General features: G+C 35.0%; 1 protein-coding gene across 2 annotated transcripts; it reads right to left on the bottom strand.

Annotated features, from left to right (window-relative positions):
- Positions 1-846: 846 nt before the first annotated feature.
- Positions 847-3369, bottom strand: LOC101747039 (mast cell protease 3). 2 transcript variants are annotated; one of them, XM_004927760.5, is made up of 6 exons: positions 3228-3369; positions 3076-3146; positions 2763-2993; positions 2370-2540; positions 1881-2048; positions 847-1554 (listed from the first exon to the last, which is right to left on the bottom strand). In XM_004927760.5, the coding sequence occupies exons 1-6, from the start codon at positions 3262-3264 to the stop codon at positions 907-909; spliced, it is 1326 nt and encodes a 441-aa protein (XP_004927817.1). In that variant the 5' UTR covers positions 3265-3369; the 3' UTR covers positions 847-906. The 2 variants fall into 2 exon arrangements, with proteins under 2 accessions (XP_004927817.1, XP_021204914.1); XM_021349239.3 differs by having other exon boundaries at positions 1881-2045.
- Positions 3370-22617: the final 19248 nt, after the last annotated feature.

Genomic DNA, 22617 nt, shown 5'->3' with positions numbered 1-22617 from the left:
TTTCTCTCAGTTAATTCTTAATTTTCATAACAATCAAAAACAAATAAATTTGCATATAGCTTAAAAAAAGCTTAACTCAGACAAAACGCAAGTTCAGAACAAGAAACGAGCCGCCGAAGATAGTTCCTTGCTAAGCCACAAAGTATATTTAAACAAGGCTTTAACGCTTTCGAAACAAATTACAGGAGGCTTGTAGACTTGGAAGTTAAGTGTACTTAACCGCGACTTGTGAAAATGTAAATTGGGTCCTTCGCGAAGTCGAGACCAGGGATTTGCCGCCACCCGATATGCTAATTAGAGATACTGGCTCATCACAAATTAGTCATTGTTTTGCCCACTACACTTTACCTATACAGCGAAATATTAGATTTACCTTTCTTGAACACTGTTCAGGTTTAAGTAATTCGAAAGTTAATTTTTTTATTGTATTATAAGAATAGGTTAATCGAATAAGAAAATGTAATATAAAAATTATAACGTTCAATTCTTTGTCTAATAAATCTTAAAAATAAAACTTGATACACTTAGTTGTTAATTCCAATGAACAACAAAACTTTTGAGAGTAATGTTCAGTGCCTATGGTTTGTATAAATAACTTTTAAGTAAATGTACAAATATTCCTTCAATATTGTCTGGAAACTTGTTAATGCTATTAGAGCAAGCTGTGGAGGCGTTAAGCCTTCAACGCTACTTAATTCTTCTTATTCTCCAAACTTTGGCTCAGACACCTCGCAAGTGCATCTTCTAACTAAATTTCTTCATTTTATAAATCTTACCAAGAACTCATTAAATTTGGTTAAAGATTTGTTGGGTTTATATAGTCTTGGATTAAATTAATTACATTCATAATTGAACAAAAATTTATTGTTAATTTAGAGAGCTATATATGACACATGCTAATGGTTCCTAAATAAAATGCCAAAACATTAATCCAAACAGATAACAATGAATAGCACTGTTCCTGTCTGCTGCACTACTCAGTTTAACAATCTTTGTCTCTTTGTGATCTTTATCTTCTTTTTGAGCTTCCACGTTTACTTTTCTTTTAGCCTCTTCCTCGACATGCTCTAACCTTTTTCGACTATTTCTGAGATTTTCAGTTGAGTCTGCTCGAATTTCATCTTTCTGATTACTTGTTTTTGTAGTTGCTCTAGCTTCTGATGTTGGTAAAGTAATCCTCGTGGTTGTATTTACTTCTGTTGTTGTCGCTTCTGTGGTTAATGTCGGTGTCATTTCAATTTCACCTTCTTCGGTGACTGTTTCCGGCAGAGCTGATGTAGCTGTTATATTCTCAAATGTTTTTTCTGTAGACTTAGGATAATCGATTCTTGCCGTTAAAGTAGGTTTATTTTGTTCAGTCTTCACATCTTTATGAAATGAAACACAATGCTTACTGCATTCTTTTTCATGACATTTGTCGTCTGTTCCACAAGATATAAAGTTTTCCCATTGGTTTAATAATTGATAGAGGTATGGTGGGTTACAGTTCAGTTCAGCATAGGTTTGCACTCCTACTACTTCGTTGTGACATATTAGCGGTCCGCCACTATTACCCTGATGGAAATAATACTTTTTTACATTTTCTAATAATGATGAGAGGGCATATGGCATATAACGTACTATGGTTTGATGGATTTGAAAATTAATTTATTCAATCTTATGTTTCTAGGTGAGCAATAATAACATTTACGGCCTCCGGTATCTAATAAGATCAGTTAGGGCTCAATTTTGCTAAAAAAGAGCTAGGCTAAAAGGAAACTGGTCCAATAGAAGTTGCACTTGTTGAGTTTAAAATAGTTTACATGCACAAATTATAGCTCTCCAATTGTAAACATTCGCTGTTGAAACTGTTGGAAAAACGCTAGTACTATTCTACTTACAAGGCAAAAATCTTGCACAGTGTTGTTTTTGTATTCATCGTTTTCAACAGCGCAAACCATAGAATTTTCAGTAAATCGTGCTCCGCAAATTTCTTTTGTCGATGGTATTTGAAGCTCGACTGAAGTCCGTTTGAGTACTTTGTCGTCGGAAAAATTACCAGACTCCTTCTGTGTTGTAAAAATGTTTAAAAAAGAGCAAGTGAAGTATTTTTACTGGTACGGTAGGACCTCTTGTGAGTCCGCACGGGTATGTACCACCACCCTGCCTATTTCTGCCGTGAAACAGTAATACGTTTCGGTTTGAAGGGTGGGGCAGTCGTTCTAACTATACTTAGATTTTAGAGCTTATATCTCAAGGTGAGTGGCGCATTTACGTTGTAGATGTCTATGGGCTCCAGTAACCATTTTACACAAGGTGGGATGTGAGCTCGTCCACCCATAATGGTAATAAAAAAAAATATATTAAAAAAAAACAAATATACTACTTACGATGAAAATTAGAATGAAACAAGGCTTGTCAAAGGTTTCCATCTTCAAATGAAAATACGCACTATTAACAGCAGTAGTGATCTTGAATGGAAATATCGTCTTTAGCAGGGAAATATCAGTGCGCCACCATTCAGATGCATTGTGATTGGACGGTCGAACCACTTGAATAATCTTCCATGAAAAAAAAAAGATGTAATAATTAACGATTAAAGCTAATTGTGGAAATATACGAATAAATCATCGTATTCATTAATGTTTGCTTTGATAAAACAATATACCTACATGCGACCAATTTTTAATATTAATTTATCAAACGTTACTTTTATAATTTTAATGGGATTCCGAATTGTTATTTTAGAATTAGATTACGTATCAGGGAAGGCAACAATATACCTCTTGTTCCTGTTCATCTTCATCTTCGTTAAGGGTGAAATTAGTATCAATAGTGACAGCACCAACTCTGGCTAGTAATGTTTTAGTTGGAAATCCCACGACATTGTTATCTGGACTGCTGACGTCAATCGACGATGTGACCAACCAATCAAGACGAATGAGGAACGCGCTTTGCAGGAAGCGGGCACCAGACTCATCCACTATTGTATTGTCTAAATAGTAAACAAATGCCTGTAAGGTATAGAAACAATCGTTTTTAGCGGAATAGATTATTATTAAAACAATTGTCATCATATGAATTTCAAAAGCATACCATATAAGGATAAGTTCCTCGTTTGATGTCATTTTCTCCTTGAGCAATTGCTTGTGGAGATAATATTACGACTGAAAGTAAGAGAAATGGCAATTAATGAATGTGCTTTAAACTTTATGAAAATCTTAGTTAAATAGAAGTAGATTAGGTACCGAACGCAAAAGTGAATACAAAACCAAAATATATCATGTTAATATAATTGCTCCTTGAATAAACACCAAAAACCACTTTATTAAATCTCTGACGTTCTATTCTGAAAATGTCAAGCCAATTAATTTGACACTTGGAGTTCAAAAGAAGAATAGGATGATTAAAAATAAAAGTGTCATACAGGTTACTATTTAAATTTCAAACCTCTTTTTGTAAATATTTTCACAATTATTCTTAACTCTTGTCGTAAAATGTGAATTAGTCGAGTCACGTCCCTTTATTTTTCTCCGCTATCTTTGACAAAGTTGCTCGGTCTCATGCCGAAGGCATTAATCAGATTCACATCCACTGGAAGACGTATTATCCTCAATAAAGTGGAAATAATGATTTAGCGGATTTAAGCCCGTGTTTTACAGATAACCCGGGATGATAAATCTGGGGAACACCTAATTATTCATGTTAGGGGTGTTTAAGTACGCGTATTAAAGAGCTCCAAGCTATCGGCCTTTGAAAAATATGCGGAATAAGTAAAAAATACCTCTGCCTTCTTAGACGATTAGAGTGGAAACAAGCCGATTGAAGCTTCATTTGTCTTAGGTATTTAGTTTAAAATCAATAGCTGAATAATTGAAAAGCTACAAATTGGTAAGTGTTTCAATACGTAGTTATATTTTATAGCTTAAATATTATATTGCTTATTTAAAAAATATTAAACTTTGTTTGCCCATTTAGAATTTGGTTCACTATTTATGGGAGCAGCATAAAAACAGTAAGATTGTGATAGAACCCGCAAATGAGTGTAGTAGTCGTTTGGAAACCGCTGATGTCGCGACATCAGTAGTAGGTATACGCTCAGACGACTAACACATTTCCAGTTTGAAAAGATCCCTCTTTACGTTTCGTAGACACCGGGTTGCCTTACGGAAATCGGATATCTTCTCAGATTGGCGATGTTATAACGACGTGAATGAACGAGCTACGTGTTTTGGCGGCTTCCCGCTATTGCTTAGCACGCTTCTCTGAGTACCCGTTAAGTAAGTTTGAAAACACAGTATAAAATTGTGCAGCATTAATTTTGTTATGGTTTTTATTGTCTTCGTTTTATTGTTTTTATCGACGGACAATCGAACGAATATTTAAAGGCCATCCGTTACGGCCACCGGTTTTATTGTTTTTTCCGTCGAATATAAAATGATACCGGATTTGGTTAACTGAACTTTACCCGTAACGTGCCTGCATTAATTGCTATTGACTTATATTCGACTCGACTATACAATGGGTTTTTGAAATTTTAAATTCAGTTTACGTTCGACTGATCCGTGACATGTTTAATAGTATCAAAGAAGACGTTGTAAAATAACTCAGATCTTGATCGACTGTGGCCGTTCTAGCATACATTGTGAGACTCTGACTCTTTATTCGGTCTTTAAATTCAAACGTTCCGAGAGTCACATGCTAAGATAATTTTCTAACATTGTTAAGTGAGCTATCAGATCGGCAGCGATCGACATTACAGGAAAACGTCCCAGGGGATCCATCGAACGTGAACGGTAATGGAGTTGCACCGCTGTTCAAATTTTATTTTATATTACGCTGCACGAAAACTGACTCTTCTGAACATTTAATGGCTATAATGAAACAAGAATTTGTCGTTCATTGCGCAGTTCGAGTTGAAAAATGTTTTGGATTTATTTTTATCTAATAAATTATCTGTATTACATTATGTATATTAAATAAATAATAAATAAATATTTACTAACAATCACGCCACGTTAACTGGTCCCGTGCTAAGTTCGTGAAGAACTTGTGTTAAAGGTACCAGATAACGGAAATAAATGTAAGATTTTGATTATACACATACATACCTATATATTTAATATACATCCACAACCCTGGAAAATACATTTATATTTATCAAACAAATATCTTCCCTTGGCGGGATTCGAACCCGCGACCCTCTTGTGTAGTGACCATGTCACTTACCACTACACCAGACGGCCGTTAAACCAACCGTTAAATAAGAAACCAAACATTAGCGCGTTAGATTCTAAAAAAATATCAACATCAACATTTAGACTGGCTTGTTTTTCCTGATCGTCGCTTACACCATTAGTAGTGTAAATAAATAATATAGCAATATTTAAATATAATACCAATATAACATTAGCATTTCAGTATCGAACCTGAGGTTTTTCACACCACCGTATTATTTTATGAGGGGTTGCAAAGTCTTATTAGATATATATTCCAAAGCAAAAGTTTACGCGCAGTTCACGAAGTGTGACGTTCAGAACGATGATATGAATAATAAACGGTTGAAGAATTATAAGATTTATACGACAATTCGGAAGTTGGGCGGGCACTTAAATGAATGTTTAACATTATCTACGGAGTTGTAAGGGAGTTGAGCTTCTTAAACAACTTACAAAAGAAACTTTAATAGAGTAGGATCTTGGGCGATTAATTCGGAAACGTGGCAGGGCGGACGAGAATTCTTAATGTGAAAGGGTGACAGTGAGGTGCCTATCGAAGCAAGGTATTTGTTACATTGTGATATTCGTTGTCTTTATTGACGTATTGCAATGCATCAGTCTGTCTGTACTACTCTGTCACAAAAGTTTCGGATAAAGATCAATAATAATAATTAATAAACTGTGAATAAACCACTCACCGTCATCCGGCGCCAAATTATTATTCCCTGTTTTATATATAGGTACAGGTATAGGTAGGTATAGGTTTAAGTCGTCGTGGCCTAAAGGATAAGACGTCCGGTGCATTCGTATCTAGCGATGCAACGGTGTTCGAATCCCTCTGGCGGGTACCAATTCTTCTAATGAAATACGTACTTGGCAAATGTTCACGATTGACTTTCACGTTGAAGGAATAACATTGTGTAATAAAAATCAACCCCGCAACAAAAAACCCGCAAAATTATAATTTGCGTAATGACTGGTGGTAGGACCTCTTGTGAGTCGGCACGAATAGGTACTACCACCCTGTCTGTTTCTGCCGTGAAGCAGTAATGCGTTTCGGTTTGAAGGGTGGGGCAGCCGTTGTAACTATACTGAGACCTTAAAACTTATATCTCAAGGTGGGTGGCGCATTTACGTCGTAGATGTCTATGGGCTTCAGTACCCACTTTACATCAGGTGTCCCACATCCCAGGTCACCATCTAGAGACATACATGAACACTGGACAGAGCCGGATTCTTCGTTATAAGTCGTCGTGGCCTTAAGGATAAGACGTCTGGTGCATTCGTTGTTGCGATGCACCCGTGTTTGAATCCCGCAGGCGGGTACCAATTTTTCGAATGAAATACGTACTTAACAAATATTCACGATTGACTTCCACGGTGAAGGAATAACATCGTGTAATAAAAATCAAACCCGCAAAATTATAATTTGCGTAACCACTGGTGGTAGGACCTATTGTGAGTCCACACGGGTAGGTACCACCGCCCTGCCTATTTCTGCCGTGAAGCAGTAATGCGTTTCGGTTTGAAGGGGGGTAGCCGTTGTAACTATACTGAGACCTTTAGAACTTATATCTCAAGGTGGGTGGCGCATTTACGTTGTAGATGTCTACGGGCTTCAGTAACCACTTTACATCAGGTGTCCCACATCCCAGGTCACCATCTAGAGACATACATGAACACTGGACAGAGCCGGATTCTTGTGATTGTAATGGAAACCTCTATGACAACTTCGCCGATCGCAATGGGAAACGTATTGAAACCAACAACGCTGCATAAGATAATACAAACATAGGTTAGCAAGCTTATCCATAAGCTACAATTAACTTATCTATTAAATGTTAGTATGCCGGAACTCAACACACACGATCGGGTATCAACGATGGTCTTGAATGAATGAAAAGTATGGTCTCTAAATATGGTTAGTATGGTGTCATAAAAACCAGCTAATTCACATACATCATTGAGGCTTTCGAATATACATTCCTATAATAATATTAGGGACAGATACTTACTGGCGTATATCTGAATAACAACAATAACTACTTTAGTCTGATCTTCAATAAAATTCGTTGAGGAAGTGTGTTGAAGATCCTAGGCTTATCACTAAATATCATAAACGGCAGAACTATCTGAGGTTTTGTCGATCCATCTATTCAACCACAAGATAAAGAAATAAAAAACTTGGTATTGAAATGTATTCATAATGGTACAATAGGTACAATAATTGTTACATCTTATTAATCCAGTTCATATTAAAAGTGTAATAAAAAACTTCGATGCAAACAATATGATTGGTGTGCCATGTGAGTCGTGATTGTTTACCGGCGTCATTTACCGTTGATCCACACCGTTCTATTGTACTGCACTTTATTGAATTTGATTTACGCGCCAATTTTTGTAGGCTTCGGTTTTTATTAACTGACCTCGGTGCCGATGTAAACTTAATTGAATCTGCCAACAAAAGGCATCGAATGAAAAGAGCGTCCGCTGGTGTGCGATGCAGATTATAATAGGGTTTTTTGGCAGAATATGCATGCGTTTTAAGTTGCTGGATATTTCATTTGCACGGTGGTCAGACTTTTGTTTACGGGACGTTTCACGGTTGTTTGGAATGGAAACCGATGCTTGCTACAGTTATTTAAAAAAATACCGTTCTATAGAAATGTTTTTGTTGCATCACGTAATTCGATTTACTGGTAATTTAAAGCAAGAAGTACTAAACTTTAGAAACAATATTCGTCTTACTTTACACGAGTAGTATAAGCAAAGATAATCACAGCTACAAACAGTCAGAACAATAATATTGTATCAAAGTAATCGTTTCTTCAAATTATCTGTAACAAAAGCGAATTTTACGTTGAAAGGCCGTAATCTGAGTTAATTATCTGAAATTCGGTCGTATTTAATGTCGTTTCAAAACGAGTTTTCACAATTGGAGTCGAGTCAAAAGAGCCTTCTAAAGGAATCGCAAACACAATTAGGAGCAAGTTGTTGTTCGTTGAAATTGTCAGGGAAAGAGTGTGCATGACACGTCGGCCTTTCCACATTGACACGCAACTGTAAAATGTAAACTTTTGAGGAAATAAATCAAAAGTCGACGGCGGTACTACTGTATTTCTATGCAAAGTTTGATAGCAATTAAATTGTATTTAGAAAAAATGTATATTGTTAATTTAGTATTATGTATGTACGTTTCAATGTTTTACATTAATTTCCAATATTGCAAGTAGAGTACAAACACAGTAGTAGCGTGTACAAGAGTTAAGAATATCTTATTTTTATTAACATTACTTACAAATGCCATGGTGGCATAACCTCAAATTTTATTGTAATTTCTTTACCATAACGCTGTAACATTATGTTTTAAATTTTAAACACATTTACAGAAATAATATATTTAGAAAGGATTTGGTGTTTATGTGCATGGACCGAGTTGGTCGCTAAGCTTGTTATTATGACTGCTCTATAGAGAGATACAAAATCAAATCAACCGGAACAATGGTCGTGCAATTAAACCCGCGAGGGGAGAAACGTCTTGTGAACGACACGCAACCTCTTCGCGGATTTCGAAATAAAACAGCACGATAAAATTTATTTTAAATTGCCCTAAGATAAAAAATACACAGATACTTTTGTTATCTAATGTGTTAATATTGATTTTAAGTAACATTTTAAATGATCCAAGTTTCGTTGCGTACAAAATCTCGCCCACTGAGTTTCTTATAGATTCTTTTCAGCGGGTCACGATTTCGATTCGGTGATAGATTCTGCGAAGCGCTGATCTTGCTAGGGATAGTGTTAGCAAATTCTTTTAAGTTGAGCCCGTGAGCTCACCTACCCCTGCGCCAGAACCTGGAATAACCCCTTAGGCTGCCAGCGAAAAGATAGGGAAAAAGACTTTGAAATACTTTCAATAAGAACTGATATTAAAATTGGTGAAATCTATTTTAAATAGAAATTGCTTGAAAGCAAGTTTCACAAAAATTCTTACTAAGAAAATTCGACAATCATAATACGTTAGTTACAAAATGTTAACAGTGACAATCAGATATTATATAATAAATTATAATTTGAATTTCCTTTACAGTCAATGATTACTGAAACAAAACCATTGAACAAAAGGCAGCGTATCAAAGTTTTTCAATTCGCTACAAATGCAAATTTACTGAATAAGAACTGTTTACTTCATTGCTGCTTTGTTTCTGTTGTAACGAGCAGAAAAAGGCTCCATTCAGAACATCCGAAACTAATTACTCTACCCCGAGGTATAAAGGAGGGCTTCTAATTAACGATATTATGTCAAATAATTTGTTTGAGACGACGACTCACTCGGTTAGACGCGGATTGGATTAAGTTTACTCTTGGTCGGGTACGTTTGTTTTGCAAAGAAAAGCAGTTCAGTCGGAAACAATTTTGTAAGGGTATTCGTTCTATAGCAAATTATTTAGCTATTGTTTTTCAACATTAAGCCATTTAAATGTTACGTTGGTCGAATTTGGAATGAAATATGATTTGAATGTGATTACACGTTTTAAAGCTTTAGTTTTTCTTTTTTATTTATTACTTCAGTTTAACCCAAACTTATTTAGTGATTAATTAAATTAGTGTTCAAATATGAATTTTGCAAAGATTAGTTAACGAATATTTAGATGATTATACGAGTATTATTGATTTAGGAGTCCCCAAAATTTTTACTACCTAGTCTTAGTTCCGCCCGACACACAAGCTAGCCGCTGACATAGCATCATGTCACATGACATTAATAATGGATTTAATATGACGTTTTGATTAATGACTGCATACTCAGAATTTGCCAAGTCAGTTTTTCAGTTACTTGTACTAAATACGTTACTGGCTGCGTAAAACATTAAGCAGAAATAAATATAATTATGAACATATAAACAAAAAACAATACATAAAGCCTCAATAAAAAAAATTAGACCAATTGCTTAATAATCGTATTTTCATCGTAACAAACTATAAATATGTGCAAATCATCTTCAAACACAACTTCAAAGTATATCTGAACAAAAACCCTTTGATGCAACCGTCCAACGATCGCACTTAATTCCTAGAGTGTGGCCAGCTTTCCGGGTGGGTAGGATTAGCAGATATTTGAATGCGAAGCCGACGCGTTTCCTCACTAATTGAGTTAATATTTGGTTATCGGAGGCGCGCACTCGGCCTCCCGACTAATCCCGACGAATTAATGACGAAAATTTATCATTATTAATGCTTACGTGATTTTCGTCCGCACCTGCTATCCTCTGGCATGCTTAGGCGGGCTAGAAAGCACTCGTTGTGTAAAAAAGCGTTTCAAAGTTTACTGTGAAATTTATTTTGAACAAAGTAATGGAAGACGAAGGGGTGTTTGTGAAAAGAATCTGTTAAGAAGTGAACATTACAAAGATAATATTGTCTAATTGTTAATATAAAATAACCCATCTTTTTGGTTATTTGCACAACTGTAATACAAAAATAAACAAAATAATAAATAAATAAAAATAATAATAAGCATTTTCATAGAAAAGTAAACAAATGAATTATTTATTTATAATATTAATGAGACCTTTGAACTTAATCTCAAGTTGTAGATGTCTATGGGCTCCAGTAACCACTTAACACCAGGTAGGCTGTGAGTTCGTCCACCCAACTAAGAAAAAAAAAATATAAAAATTATTGTGGCTTTAAGATAGTGTACACAGTACACTTGGTGTATTTGTATCGAGCGATGCGATTATGCTGGTGCTCAGATCACACTGACAGTTACTAATTTTCCTATTGAAATACATACTTGACAAAAGTTCATTCACGATTTTCACGATAAAGGATTAATCTATATAATAACGCTAAAACTCGAGAAAGGCTGGGCCGATTTGGCTAATCATGGTCTTGAATTATTCGTGGAAGTCCAGAGAAGGTTTAAAAGGTGAAAAAATATGAAAATACTCGGAATTATGTAAAAACAAAATTGTTTGTTTTCGTCGGATGGATTTTTTTAAGTTTATTTCATACAAAAGTTTAGGTCTTTTATTTATCGATTGAGGCACTACGGAGTCTGCCGGGTCAGCTAGTTTCGTATAATAATCAAAATCGAAAATCAGTACAAACTATAATTTGTATAATTAGTACTAGGGTATAAGGAAGGGCGACTGGTGAGTTTGGACGGGTAGGTATAACCACCTAGCTGTGTACTTCTGCTGAGAAGCGACGTGATAGTACAGTTACGATTTAGTTTTAGAGCTCAGGTTAAAAGGTGAGTGCCGGAATTCATGTACTGATGTCTATGGGCTTTAGAAACCACGTGACACCAGGTAGGCAGTGACCTCGTTTAGACATCTATATAATAATAATAATAAAGCCTTTATTTCCCGAAAATTTTACATTTTATACTAACAATTTTAAATAGACTAAAAAATAACTAAAAACAATATAACAAATTAAAACAAAATATAAACAATAAAATCTACATTTATACTACAAAATGTCTCTTGTCTCGGTGTGCCTTTCGGCAAAGGCCTTCTCCAACTCAGTTCAGACATCTATGCAATAAAAAAGTACATACATAAGTCAATGAATAAAAACGCAAAATATGTAATTCTTTGTTTGCGAATTTGCGCCTTATTTATGATGACATAAGTTCACAGCATTGAACACAGTCGTTCGGTTTTATAGGTAGGTGCAGTTTATGCACAAACTGTTGTTTCGACTTTACGAGTTTTTTATGTAGACACTATTTCACGCTTTGATGGTATTGAAAGATTAACAGACCATTTAATCACAAAGCATATCTACTGTGAGCTTCTACATCAAACTTTTAGCATGTTTTAGGGGAGAACATGAAGAGTTTTGATCAAATTTCCCGGTATTCGAGCTAGGAACAATAGGTTTTTTCTAAGCATTTGTAGCGGTAACTATCATAAGACAGATATTTAACACATCGATTGATTGATCGCGCTAACGGTATTTTCGAGATAAGTTTACATACATAATATATATACAGGTCGAAAGAAAAGCATTCGGACATTCATTTGATCTACTAACTCTAACACTAAGGGCAGGCATAGGGATCCTGGTAACTGTGCTCTTGTCGAACTCTGGTAGTAACTGCATTCGCGAAGCAGCTTCCCAAGTGCTGTTAGATTAGGGTATCCCAAAACGGGAGTTTGTGGCACGCCGATGCCAACGACGGTAAAACTTATGTTTTATCGATCTTGCGATATGAGATCATGTGTCTGTTGTATTGTAACAGCTGTCATTCTTCTTAAGCACATCACTAAGCGGCGGTGAGCTCTAATATACCATATCATTAGTAAAGATTGTGCAGAAGACGCACGTGAAACTGCGGTGTTGATTTCAATTCACATCCCTAAACAATGATGCAACGTCCGCACTAATACATTACCGTCGAGCGACATGCGTCACATTGTGTCGGGTCATTTGCGTCGGCCATTACTCCGGAGTGATTAGCGAGCACTGATTGTGCATTGATCGCATCAATCCAATGTTTGAACATATGATTGTTAATGTGCAACACCGAATAATCTACGTAAAATGAAAGCGTGTTTTTGAGAAACCTATATTCGGCGAAGAAACTTATAGAGCTTTACAGTAAACTCTATTTACGCTACTGGAGTCATGCAAAGCTTGAAACATATTTTTTAAACCTCATTTGTACGTATATATTCTGATAGCTTATAAAAAAAAAATTAGTAATTGAAAAAAATAATAATGAAGATCATTAAAATACTAATTGTAACCAAAAAACAAGTAATATTAGAGAAGGTTACGGCTGCAAGCTAATTACGGGGTTCAAATGGTGCTATGTGAAAATGTTTAAATTACTAAGAAATTGTTTTATTTCTTTGCTTAGACCGTCCGCAATATTTTTACGAACATAGCTTGTTTTTTGCTTCCTAGTTAGTATTTTTATTTTGTAATTATTAATTTGTTACTTTTAAGTTCTTTTATTATAAATAAAAGAAATTACTTTTTTATTTTATATAATAATAAATACTTATTATTTTTCTACTTTTGTTGGGGACACCATATTGAATTGTCTATATGTTATCTTCTATATAATAATATATAAAAATGAATTGCTGTTCGTTAATCTCGCTAAAACTCGAGAACGGCTGGACGGATTTGGCTAATTTTGGTCTTGAATTATTTGTGGAAGAACAGAGAAGGTTTAAAAGGTAGATAAATATGAAAATTCTCGGAATTAAATAAAAATAACAATTTTGTTTTCCCTTTGATGTGTCCCCCGTCGGACGGATTCCTTTTGTTTGTTTTAAGTTCATTTTATACAAAAGTTTAGGTCTTTTATTTATCGATTGAGGCACTACGAAGACTGCCGGGTCAGCTAGTTGTTTAATAAAAATGTTGAATGTTTGGTATGAAGAGCTCAAAAACCCTAAATGTGGATTAAGTTCATTTATGATCAATCTGGCAACTATCATGGAGGAACTCCCTGATTGTTTTGAATCCTTACTTTATCTTAGGAAATGGAGGAAAGTAATCGTTAAGCCTTTGCCTACGTCCTATCAGTTTTTCCCAACCCAGAGTCTAGGAAACTTTTTCAGGTATATTATTGTATATATTCTTATGGTATGTAGCTTCAACCATGAATACGGTATTCCTTACGGTTCCTTAAATTCTACTGAGCTATCTTGTTACGAAACGGCAGATTGAATGTAGCCAAATAAAGAACATCAAAGCATATCAAAGCAAATGAATATTAAGATGGAAAAATTACATGGTAATTCCCTAGTCTAGTCCTCTAAGCTGTATTGTTTTTTATTTTATTTTTATTGCTTATATGTATGGACGAGCTCACAGCCCACCTGGTGTTAAGTGGTTACTGGAGCCCATAGACATCTACAATGTAAATGCGCCACCCACCTTGAGATATAAGTAAGTATAGTTATAGTTAACTATTGTGGAGATGTTGAGTCTGAATTTCATTTTCACTAGATATAGCAAATTTAGAAGACCTCGATTATACATATTTGTTTTGATTGATTCACGCCTGATGATATTAACTGTTCGCTACAGGACATACTGAACGCGTTATTGATTTACGCAGAGAGTAGTGCATAATGACGTCACGCGCGGTCTGCTTGCGGTAATTAACGACTGATTAACGAACAATTAGCCAGTGATCACTGATAACAGATGCCGGAGTTCGAGAGCCACTACAATCAACTTAATGCGATTGCGACGGGCGATTGATCTGAATGTCCGATTCGGTTGTAATTTAATTTCGAATCTGTGTCCAATTGTTTAAAGCTCATATGATCGGAAGTGTACATAGGATTTTTGAAGCATTAGTTAGGCGAGCTTACGGACATTCTGGATTTAATTACTCACTGGAGGCTATATATTGAGAAACACCGAGAATAGATACGTTTAGAGTGTATGCCGCCAGTCATCTGGAATGAGTTCGAAGTCTGCTTTTTTTTTCATTTTTATTTTATTTCCTAGTTGGGTAGACGAGCTCATCTCGACATCTACAACGTAAATGCGTCACCCACTTCGAGATATGAGTTCTAAGGTCTCAGTATAGTTACAACGGCTGCCCCACCCTTCAAACCGAAACGCATTACTGTTTCACGGCAGAAATAGGCGGGGTGGTGGTACCTACCCGTGCGAACTCACAAGAGGGTAGGACCTCTTGTGAGTTCGCACGGGTAGGTACCAATATTATGTTGTTAGGTGCGCCCGACTATTCGTAATGATGCAGATTAAATTTTTTTGGGAGTTCCTCTTTCACTATGAACTTTCATTGTAGAGGGCGCCTTAATGCACTCACTTGCTCAACACGAAGGATTGTATGTAAAACAGCAGCTTATTTATTTTTAATTTAAGAATTTTGTGACAAGGTTCAAAAATTTTTGTCACATATGATTTTTGATTTTTAGCGAACTTATAAAGTTTCGAAATTGAAAACTTGATCTTTAGCACAGAAATAATCCCAGCTAGCGAATAATATGAGAGTGACTTAATGATTGTGTCAGTAAATTCTCTCAGGCCGAGCCGCATGAGGTCGCCTACCAAACCAGCGAAGTGGGAATAGTCAGGCCCCCGAAGCTACCAGAGATTAAGTAGGGAAAAAAATACATCATAAAATTATTTATTCTAAGAATAGATATGTAGTTAATTATCTAGTATAAATTATTTTAACAATCATCAAAACAAGCCTTTGGAAATTCGATTCTCATTCAATTAAAATAAAGATGATTTTAGTACGCGGATATCATTCGGTGCTCAATTACAATTCGCGTCAACGGGATAATGACGTCATTGGTACAAGTTCATTAATTAAATTCCGGGGACAACAGATGGATTACAGAGGATTGTACGTTTGAATTTGTTTATCGCGCGTCGGCAGCGCTAATGCAGAACACGGCTCGATACACACGTTTCTCATCTTGAAGCTATCTGTGAAATATTACGTATAAATTATATCTTACTTCCAACTTTATTTTTTATTATTTATTTTATTATATATTATATCCAATTTAAAAGAATGGTGAAGGAACACTACTTATCTGCTTAGTGCTGTTTGTTGCATCATTATCATTTATAATTTCCATACTGTTGATTTATTATGTGTGTGTAAGTATATTAGTATGTATTGTATGTAAGTATGTATATTGGTATATATTATATTATGTAAACGGTATATATCTGTTTATTATATGTATATATTTTCTATAATAATGTATTGTATATGGTACACCGCAACATACCTGCTATATTTTTTATATTTTACAGAATTTCTGTAAATTAAACGGTTGTCTGGAAGAGATCGCTTTTAGCGATAAGACCGCCTATTGTACATATGTGCTTTTTGACTGTTTTTTTTTTAATGTGAATTGTGTTGGTGTGCAATAAAGTGTATTCTCTCTCTCTCTCTCTCTCTCTTACTGGTGGTAGGACGCATTGTGTCCGCACGGGTAGGTACTACCACCCTGCCTATTTCTACCGTGAAGCAGTAATGCGTTTCGGTTTGAAGGGTAGGGCAGCCGTTGTAATGTTAAAACTGAGATATAGAACTTATGTCTCGAGGTAGGTTTTCTATTTTAATTTTTTTATTGCTTAAATGGTTGGACGATCTCACAGGCGACCTAGTGTTAAGTGGTTACTGGAGCTCATAGACATCTACAACGTAAATGCGTCACCCATCTTGAGATATAAGTTCTAAGATCTCAGTATAGTTACAACGGCTGCCCTACCCTGCCCTACCCTTGAAACCGAAACGCATGGTGGCGGCTTTTACGTCGTAAGTGTCTATGGGCTCCGGTAACCACTTAAAACCGTGTGGCCGTAAGCTCGTCCAAAGAAATAAATAAAAAAATGAACACTCAATTTTTTTTTTTATTTTTTTTTTTTTATAGCTTAGCTGTGTGGACGACCTCACAGCCCACCTGGTGTTAAGTGGTTACTGGAGCCCATAGACATCTACAACGTAAATGCGCCACACACCTTGAAATATAAGTTCTAAGGTATAGAAGGTATAAGGTATAGTTAGTAGTGTCTAGGGGTAAGTTTTAAATGATTCAATGCAGAAACGTGAAGGGTTGTGATAGATTTCCTTGCAAGTTCTTATTGGAGTATTTATTGGAGCGTTAGTGCAACAGGAACCTATATAAAAATATTCCGTATCAGTATCGATTCGGCTTAGTCAACCTCACCAATAAATCAGCCAACACTCGTTTGGTTAATTGTCTTGACGGAGGGGCAGTTAGTAAAATCCCGGGAAAAATATTGGACAGCAACCTGTCAATTCGATTTGTGGGTTTATTCTGGTAAATCGAGTGGAATTGATCTGAAGGGGTACTAAGAGGTTATATGCAAGATATTCTTTTAATATTAGAAACTTAAGAAAATCAATTATTCAAGAACTTGTGCAAGTTTGAGACGATGGTTATATACTGATATATGCGGATTACAGACTTTCTTCTCTTGTCTCTGTTTTGTTTCATATGAGGATAAAAAATGACGGAGCTGAATGGTGTATTTAATGCAAGCCTAGGCATTATCGAAGAGGCCAGAACAGTAAAGGAGTTACACGATCTCCGCCCTTACTAATACGGTCTCAATGGCACCGTCTTAATCATCGAAGGGAGCCAGAACCGTAAAAGAATTACATGATCTCCGCCCTCACTAATACGGTAATGTCACAATGGCACCGCCTTTAATGGGTGAAATAGCCACAAACCGAGATCTCCGATGATATTGTCACAAACGACCGATGCTCCAAAGACTTGTATAGTGAAAGTGCCTCAACTCGCATTCGCTTTGTATACGCTACTGGCCTTCCTTATATTTTATGAATTCTATTTTGACGTTGATCAAAAGGTTCTCATGCCATGCGGTTTTTAATGGGTTCGTTTTTTGAGTTACTATTCTAGAGCTACAAGCATGTGGAGTGATAATCGTAAGCGAATAACAATATAATTTATCTAAAACTTTCCGATTTATTAAATTCAGTTATACACAATAACCACGCATACGCATACGGGTACGCACACGCACACGCATACGCACACACACATACACACACACACAACCCAGTTGCTACAGTAATTTTTTTAATAGAATGTAAAAGCATGTCCCAGACAACTAGTTTAATCAAAACAAGGTAACTTAAGAACAAACCTTTTTTATTGTGTCTTGATTATATCAAGAAAGCGACATAATTAATTTCATATAGTCTGCATAAATGCTGCTTATTAAAACATAGTAATAGCATTAATTGTCACAATTTCATGTTTACGTTGATTCAATGCGCCGTTGTTTGGAGCAGTAGCTTCTGTGACTATTGTCACTGTATTCACATTGATATGTTACAAAGATACGATCACTTGAAGATGACTGAATTTAAGTAAATACATATTTATTATAGAGACAAAGTAAAATGCTGGATTACTATAGATGGCAGATGATCAAATCACTCTAGAAGCTCATAGAAGCCTATAATTGTCACAAGTATTATTTTTTAGTCGTAGTGTGCATAATTGTGCAGGGCTGTCACAACTTTCAAAAGCAAGACACTTAACATGTGTGAATGTGTCTTAATTTGTGTTATATATACATTAATTAACTTAGATGGATAAACGAACAAGCTCATAGTACATTTGAAACTATGTGATTACTAAAGCCAATAAGTACATATTTGAAATATCAAAACTTCGACGGCGTTGTAAAACTGTACTGTCCCTTATGCTTATCTTAAAACTCACAAAGTGCAAGGCAAGATTTTTAATCAGTAGATGTAGACGACGATGGTACTTTTTCTTGTACATTCATGGTAATATTCAATAGAAAATATATTTAATCCTATCTATGTTTGTAAAGTGTATCTATGTTTGTAAAATTGTTTATACTGTCGATGAAAGACTTAAATAACTCGTTGAATTTTTTGAGTCGTTTTAGTGACATCAAAGTCGTTGTCGGGTCGTTGTCCGTTCTGGAAAAGGGTTGGAATAACGCTTTAAGGTAAAGCGACACCCTGAAGCGTAATGGTAAGATATTGTTTCATATTGTAATTATTATTTTAAAACATCGTGTTGTTGTGCAATTTATTGTGTTATTTTTGTGAAAATATTTTCAATATAATTAATATACGATATGTTCGATTTGTTTGATTTAATTAATAAAAAAAATAGCCCAAAAGTTGTAGCCACAATATGAATTCTTCAAAATCATTAAGTTGGAACGCTTTGAATTTCGTCTTAAAATACACTTGATTATGATATTTTACGAGCAAAACTATTGTGTTTGCGAGTCAAAAAAGAACAATTAACACGCAGACTATTAATTTAATTTACCATGTTAACAAACAAATGTTACAATATTGACTAAATAAATTCTATTCGTATTATTTTTATTTACGCAGTTACTTACAATAGGTTTACTTTGAACATTATGATCTAAGTATTCCATTGGCGCGTCTATGTTAACGATTTACTCAAAGAGATTCCTTTCGTAGTCATCTCGCGACGGCCCTCATAACTCTTTAAGTGGAGCTTAACATTTTCATTTTAGGATCATTTTAAACACTGCCTCGGCAAAGAAAATTCTTGGAATTGTATCTTTCATTATTTTTAAAATTTAAAATTTGTAAAATATAAGTTTGAAAATTGCAGCGAAATTGAAAATTGTTCGTGTAAATTTAATGATTTCACAATTTTATGAATTTGTTTTATATAGTAATTTCATTAAAATTTGCAGATAAATTAGACGTGTGTTTGATATTGAGATGATGTAATATTCTGTGTTTCGGTCAATTCAAGTTTTACAAAGATAGTAAAAACGTATATTTGCGCGGCTTTAAATAAATTTAACTTAATTAACATATTAATGTTTGATTCTATAATACTTTGTCAAAACACGAGGTCTCATTAATGACAAAGTATTACAAAAAATATTCATACGAAAATTTTGCTAGACAAATAAATTTTAAATTTCGCATCGATGGTAACAAATTACTTGATAAAGTGTCCTTAACTACGGTACTTCAGTAAACTCCGCCCAGCTGTCACTAGTGTTTCGTTCTAGGTAGGCGGAGTCACTGAATGGGCGGGGTTCGTTGACGCCCACTCGGAACTCCGCCCACCAGATCAACTTTCAGTCACCAGCCAGACGTCGTGGTGCATGATACTGTCGATCTCAAGGCTTTTAGATCTATAACAGTAGCAAGGATCTTTGAAGAGATTTTGTTATCTAATTTGAAAATTTATTTTAAATTAAATGTCTAATTAAAAAAAACAATAAAAAGATTTTTGTTTTCAAATTATACATATTTATCTAACACTATATATATGCGTAGATTATAGACTAGGAAACTGAAGGCCAATGTTCTGTTTCGACTTTAACTTCTATTAGTGGTAAAGCACGCCGATCGACTTTTACTTGAACATCCCAAAAAATATGTTATGACAGACATATTTACAGCGGTTATAAACATGAACTATTTATATAGTAAAATTAATCATATGTTTCAATAGGTTTTCTATCGCAATACAGTAAACATAAGACATAAGCATTTACGGTGCGCTCACAGTAAGTTTTTATTTTTTTTTATTTTTTTTTATTGCCCTTGTAGGCAGACGAGCATACGGCCCACCTGATGGTGAGTGGTTACCGTCGCCCATGGACTTCAGCAATGCCAGGGGCAGAGCCAAGCCGCTGCCTACCGCTTAATACTCTCCACAAGCCTCGTTTGAAGAAGGACATGTCATAGCGCTCGGGAAACACCGTGGAGAGGAGCTCATTCCATAGCCGGATGGTACGTGGCAAAAAAGACCTCTGGAAACGCACTGTGGATGACCGCAGTGGCTCCAGGTAGTATGGATGAACTCTACTCCGGTGGCGGGCGGTGCGATGGTAAAAACGAGATGCCGGTATCATCTCGAACAATTCCTCAGAGCACTTAAGTTAGCTTAAATAGTTTTGTAGCTCGCTAGCTTGAGACGTAGCCAATATAACTCTGCATAAAAGCAAAGTCGCACTTGAAGCGTTTGCTAGCCGTCGTAAATAAATAGTAATCAAATATAGTTAACAAAAGGTAAGACTTTACATGACTTTATAAGACCTTAAAGGTAAGACCTTACAAACAATGTCTCAACAGTATTGTTTGTTATTATAAATCCTGAAACAAAGATTAAACATTGGCCATATATATCATGGAACATATTTTTTATGATATTTCAGTATTAAATTTTCATGTAAATTTCATGTTGTTCAATGTTCCTTTTCATAATGAATACGTTGTTTGAAATTGACATGCTGTAAGTTCTAGAAACGTTTTGTGCAATTCTATATTAGAACAAGTTTTAGTCTTCGTAGTTCAAAGAATAAGATGCCCAGTGTAGTCGTATCAAGCGATGACAGGCTTAATCTTTGATGAATGACTCTCATTAAGAAGGAATAACATCTAGTAATCAAAAAATAAAAACAATAAATGATGACTGCCATTCCTATTTCTGCCGCATAATACCTAGTCATATGTTCTGGTTGAAAAGGTAGGACAACCTTTATATGTATAATTGAGACTTCGATCTTATTATGTCTCAAGATGTAAGGCGGCATTCACATTAAAGATGCATTGCACCTTTTAGTGGTGGTAGGACGTATTGTGACTCTACACTGGTAGGTACCACCACCCTGTTTAATTTATTTACACCTATTCTACTACTATTTCTGTCGTGAAGCAGTACCTAATGGATTTCGGTTTGAAGGGTAGGGAAGCCGTTGCACTGTAAAAACTGAAATCTCAAGTCTCAAGCTGGGTGGCGACATTTACTCTGTTGATATTTATAGCCTCCGGAACCCACTTAACACAGAATCATATATAAACGATGCTTGTAGATGATTTTTTTTTTTTTTTTTGTTAAAGCTAATAGATACTTTTATTAAATTTCGACGCTATTGACTACTTCGAAATTTAACAAGATGCATAGGTATTTAAATATAATTATTATGAGAGGTAAAATAATATATGGGGGGTTTTGAATAGACAGTATATAAATATAATATATAACTTTATATGTAAATGAAAGAAACTAAGATGTCATGTAAATTTGTAAGTGGTTAATATAATGTTTTGTATTGTAGATGATTGTATAGGTACTACTGCTCCACAGTTTCGAAACGGGTTTCTCTTGAACAAGCCATCGCCATGACATTCAAGTGACATGTCAAGTCTCAGAATATGTATTTAAATCAAAATAATATCAATATTATATAGTACTAGCCGTACTCGTCCGCTTCGCTGTGCATTTAAAATTAACATTATTATCTAGGAGTCCAACACTCATATAAATATTAGCCTATCCATTAAGTACATGTATTTTCTACATGGATACCGAGTTTCAAGTCAATCGGACGCATGGTTCAGTAGTTATAACGAACATCCGTAAAACCACTGTAGATTTATATATTAGTACAGATTTGTTCAATTGTATTAGCGTTGATACGACTCTAACAATACCTACTCTACCACAAAAATATAGTTCATATTATAAAATTCAAAATATAGCTATGAGCAATATTTTGTAGAACATAATTTATGAGATTACATACAAGAAAGAATTATAGCAAAGAAACATATTTCTTTTTTTTTGTGGAAAAAAATAATGCAAAGTAACTCTGACACGGAACGGAATAAGTTAAGGAATAAAACAGAGATTACGGCAGCTCCCGCCATCTTATTTCCATATCTGACGACTATTTTATTATGGCGGTAGCTGTTCGGCAGTTTATAATGTAACGTTTAATATTTTGTTTTAATGAAATCCTTGGCGGTGATCAGCGTAACGTTTGAAATAATTATATTTGTTTAATATTCTTATAATTGAAATATATTGATTTTAAAAAAAAGAGTAGAATTTATTAGGAAATAGAA

Source organism: Bombyx mori, chromosome 13 (assembly GCF_030269925.1).
Source record: "Bombyx mori chromosome 13, ASM3026992v2".
In the NCBI taxonomy this organism is placed as follows: domain Eukaryota; kingdom Metazoa; phylum Arthropoda; class Insecta; order Lepidoptera; family Bombycidae; genus Bombyx; species Bombyx mori.
Note: the sequence above shows the minus strand (reverse complement) of the source record. Positions and strands in the feature narration are given on the sequence as shown.

Excerpts from the sequence above, each read along its gene's own strand:
- LOC101747039 (XM_004927760.5), bottom strand. The coding sequence starts at position 3,264 with ATGATATATTTTGGTTTTGTATTCACTTTTGCGTTCG. Across the intron at positions 3,147-3,227 it reads TGTATTCACTTTTGCGTTCG|TCGTAATATTATCTCCACAA; the intron begins GTACCTAATCTA and ends TCTTACTTTCAG. Across the intron at positions 2,541-2,762 it reads AAGATGAACAGGAACAAGAG|ATTATTCAAGTGGTTCGACC; the intron begins GTATATTGTTGC and ends TTTTCATGGAAG.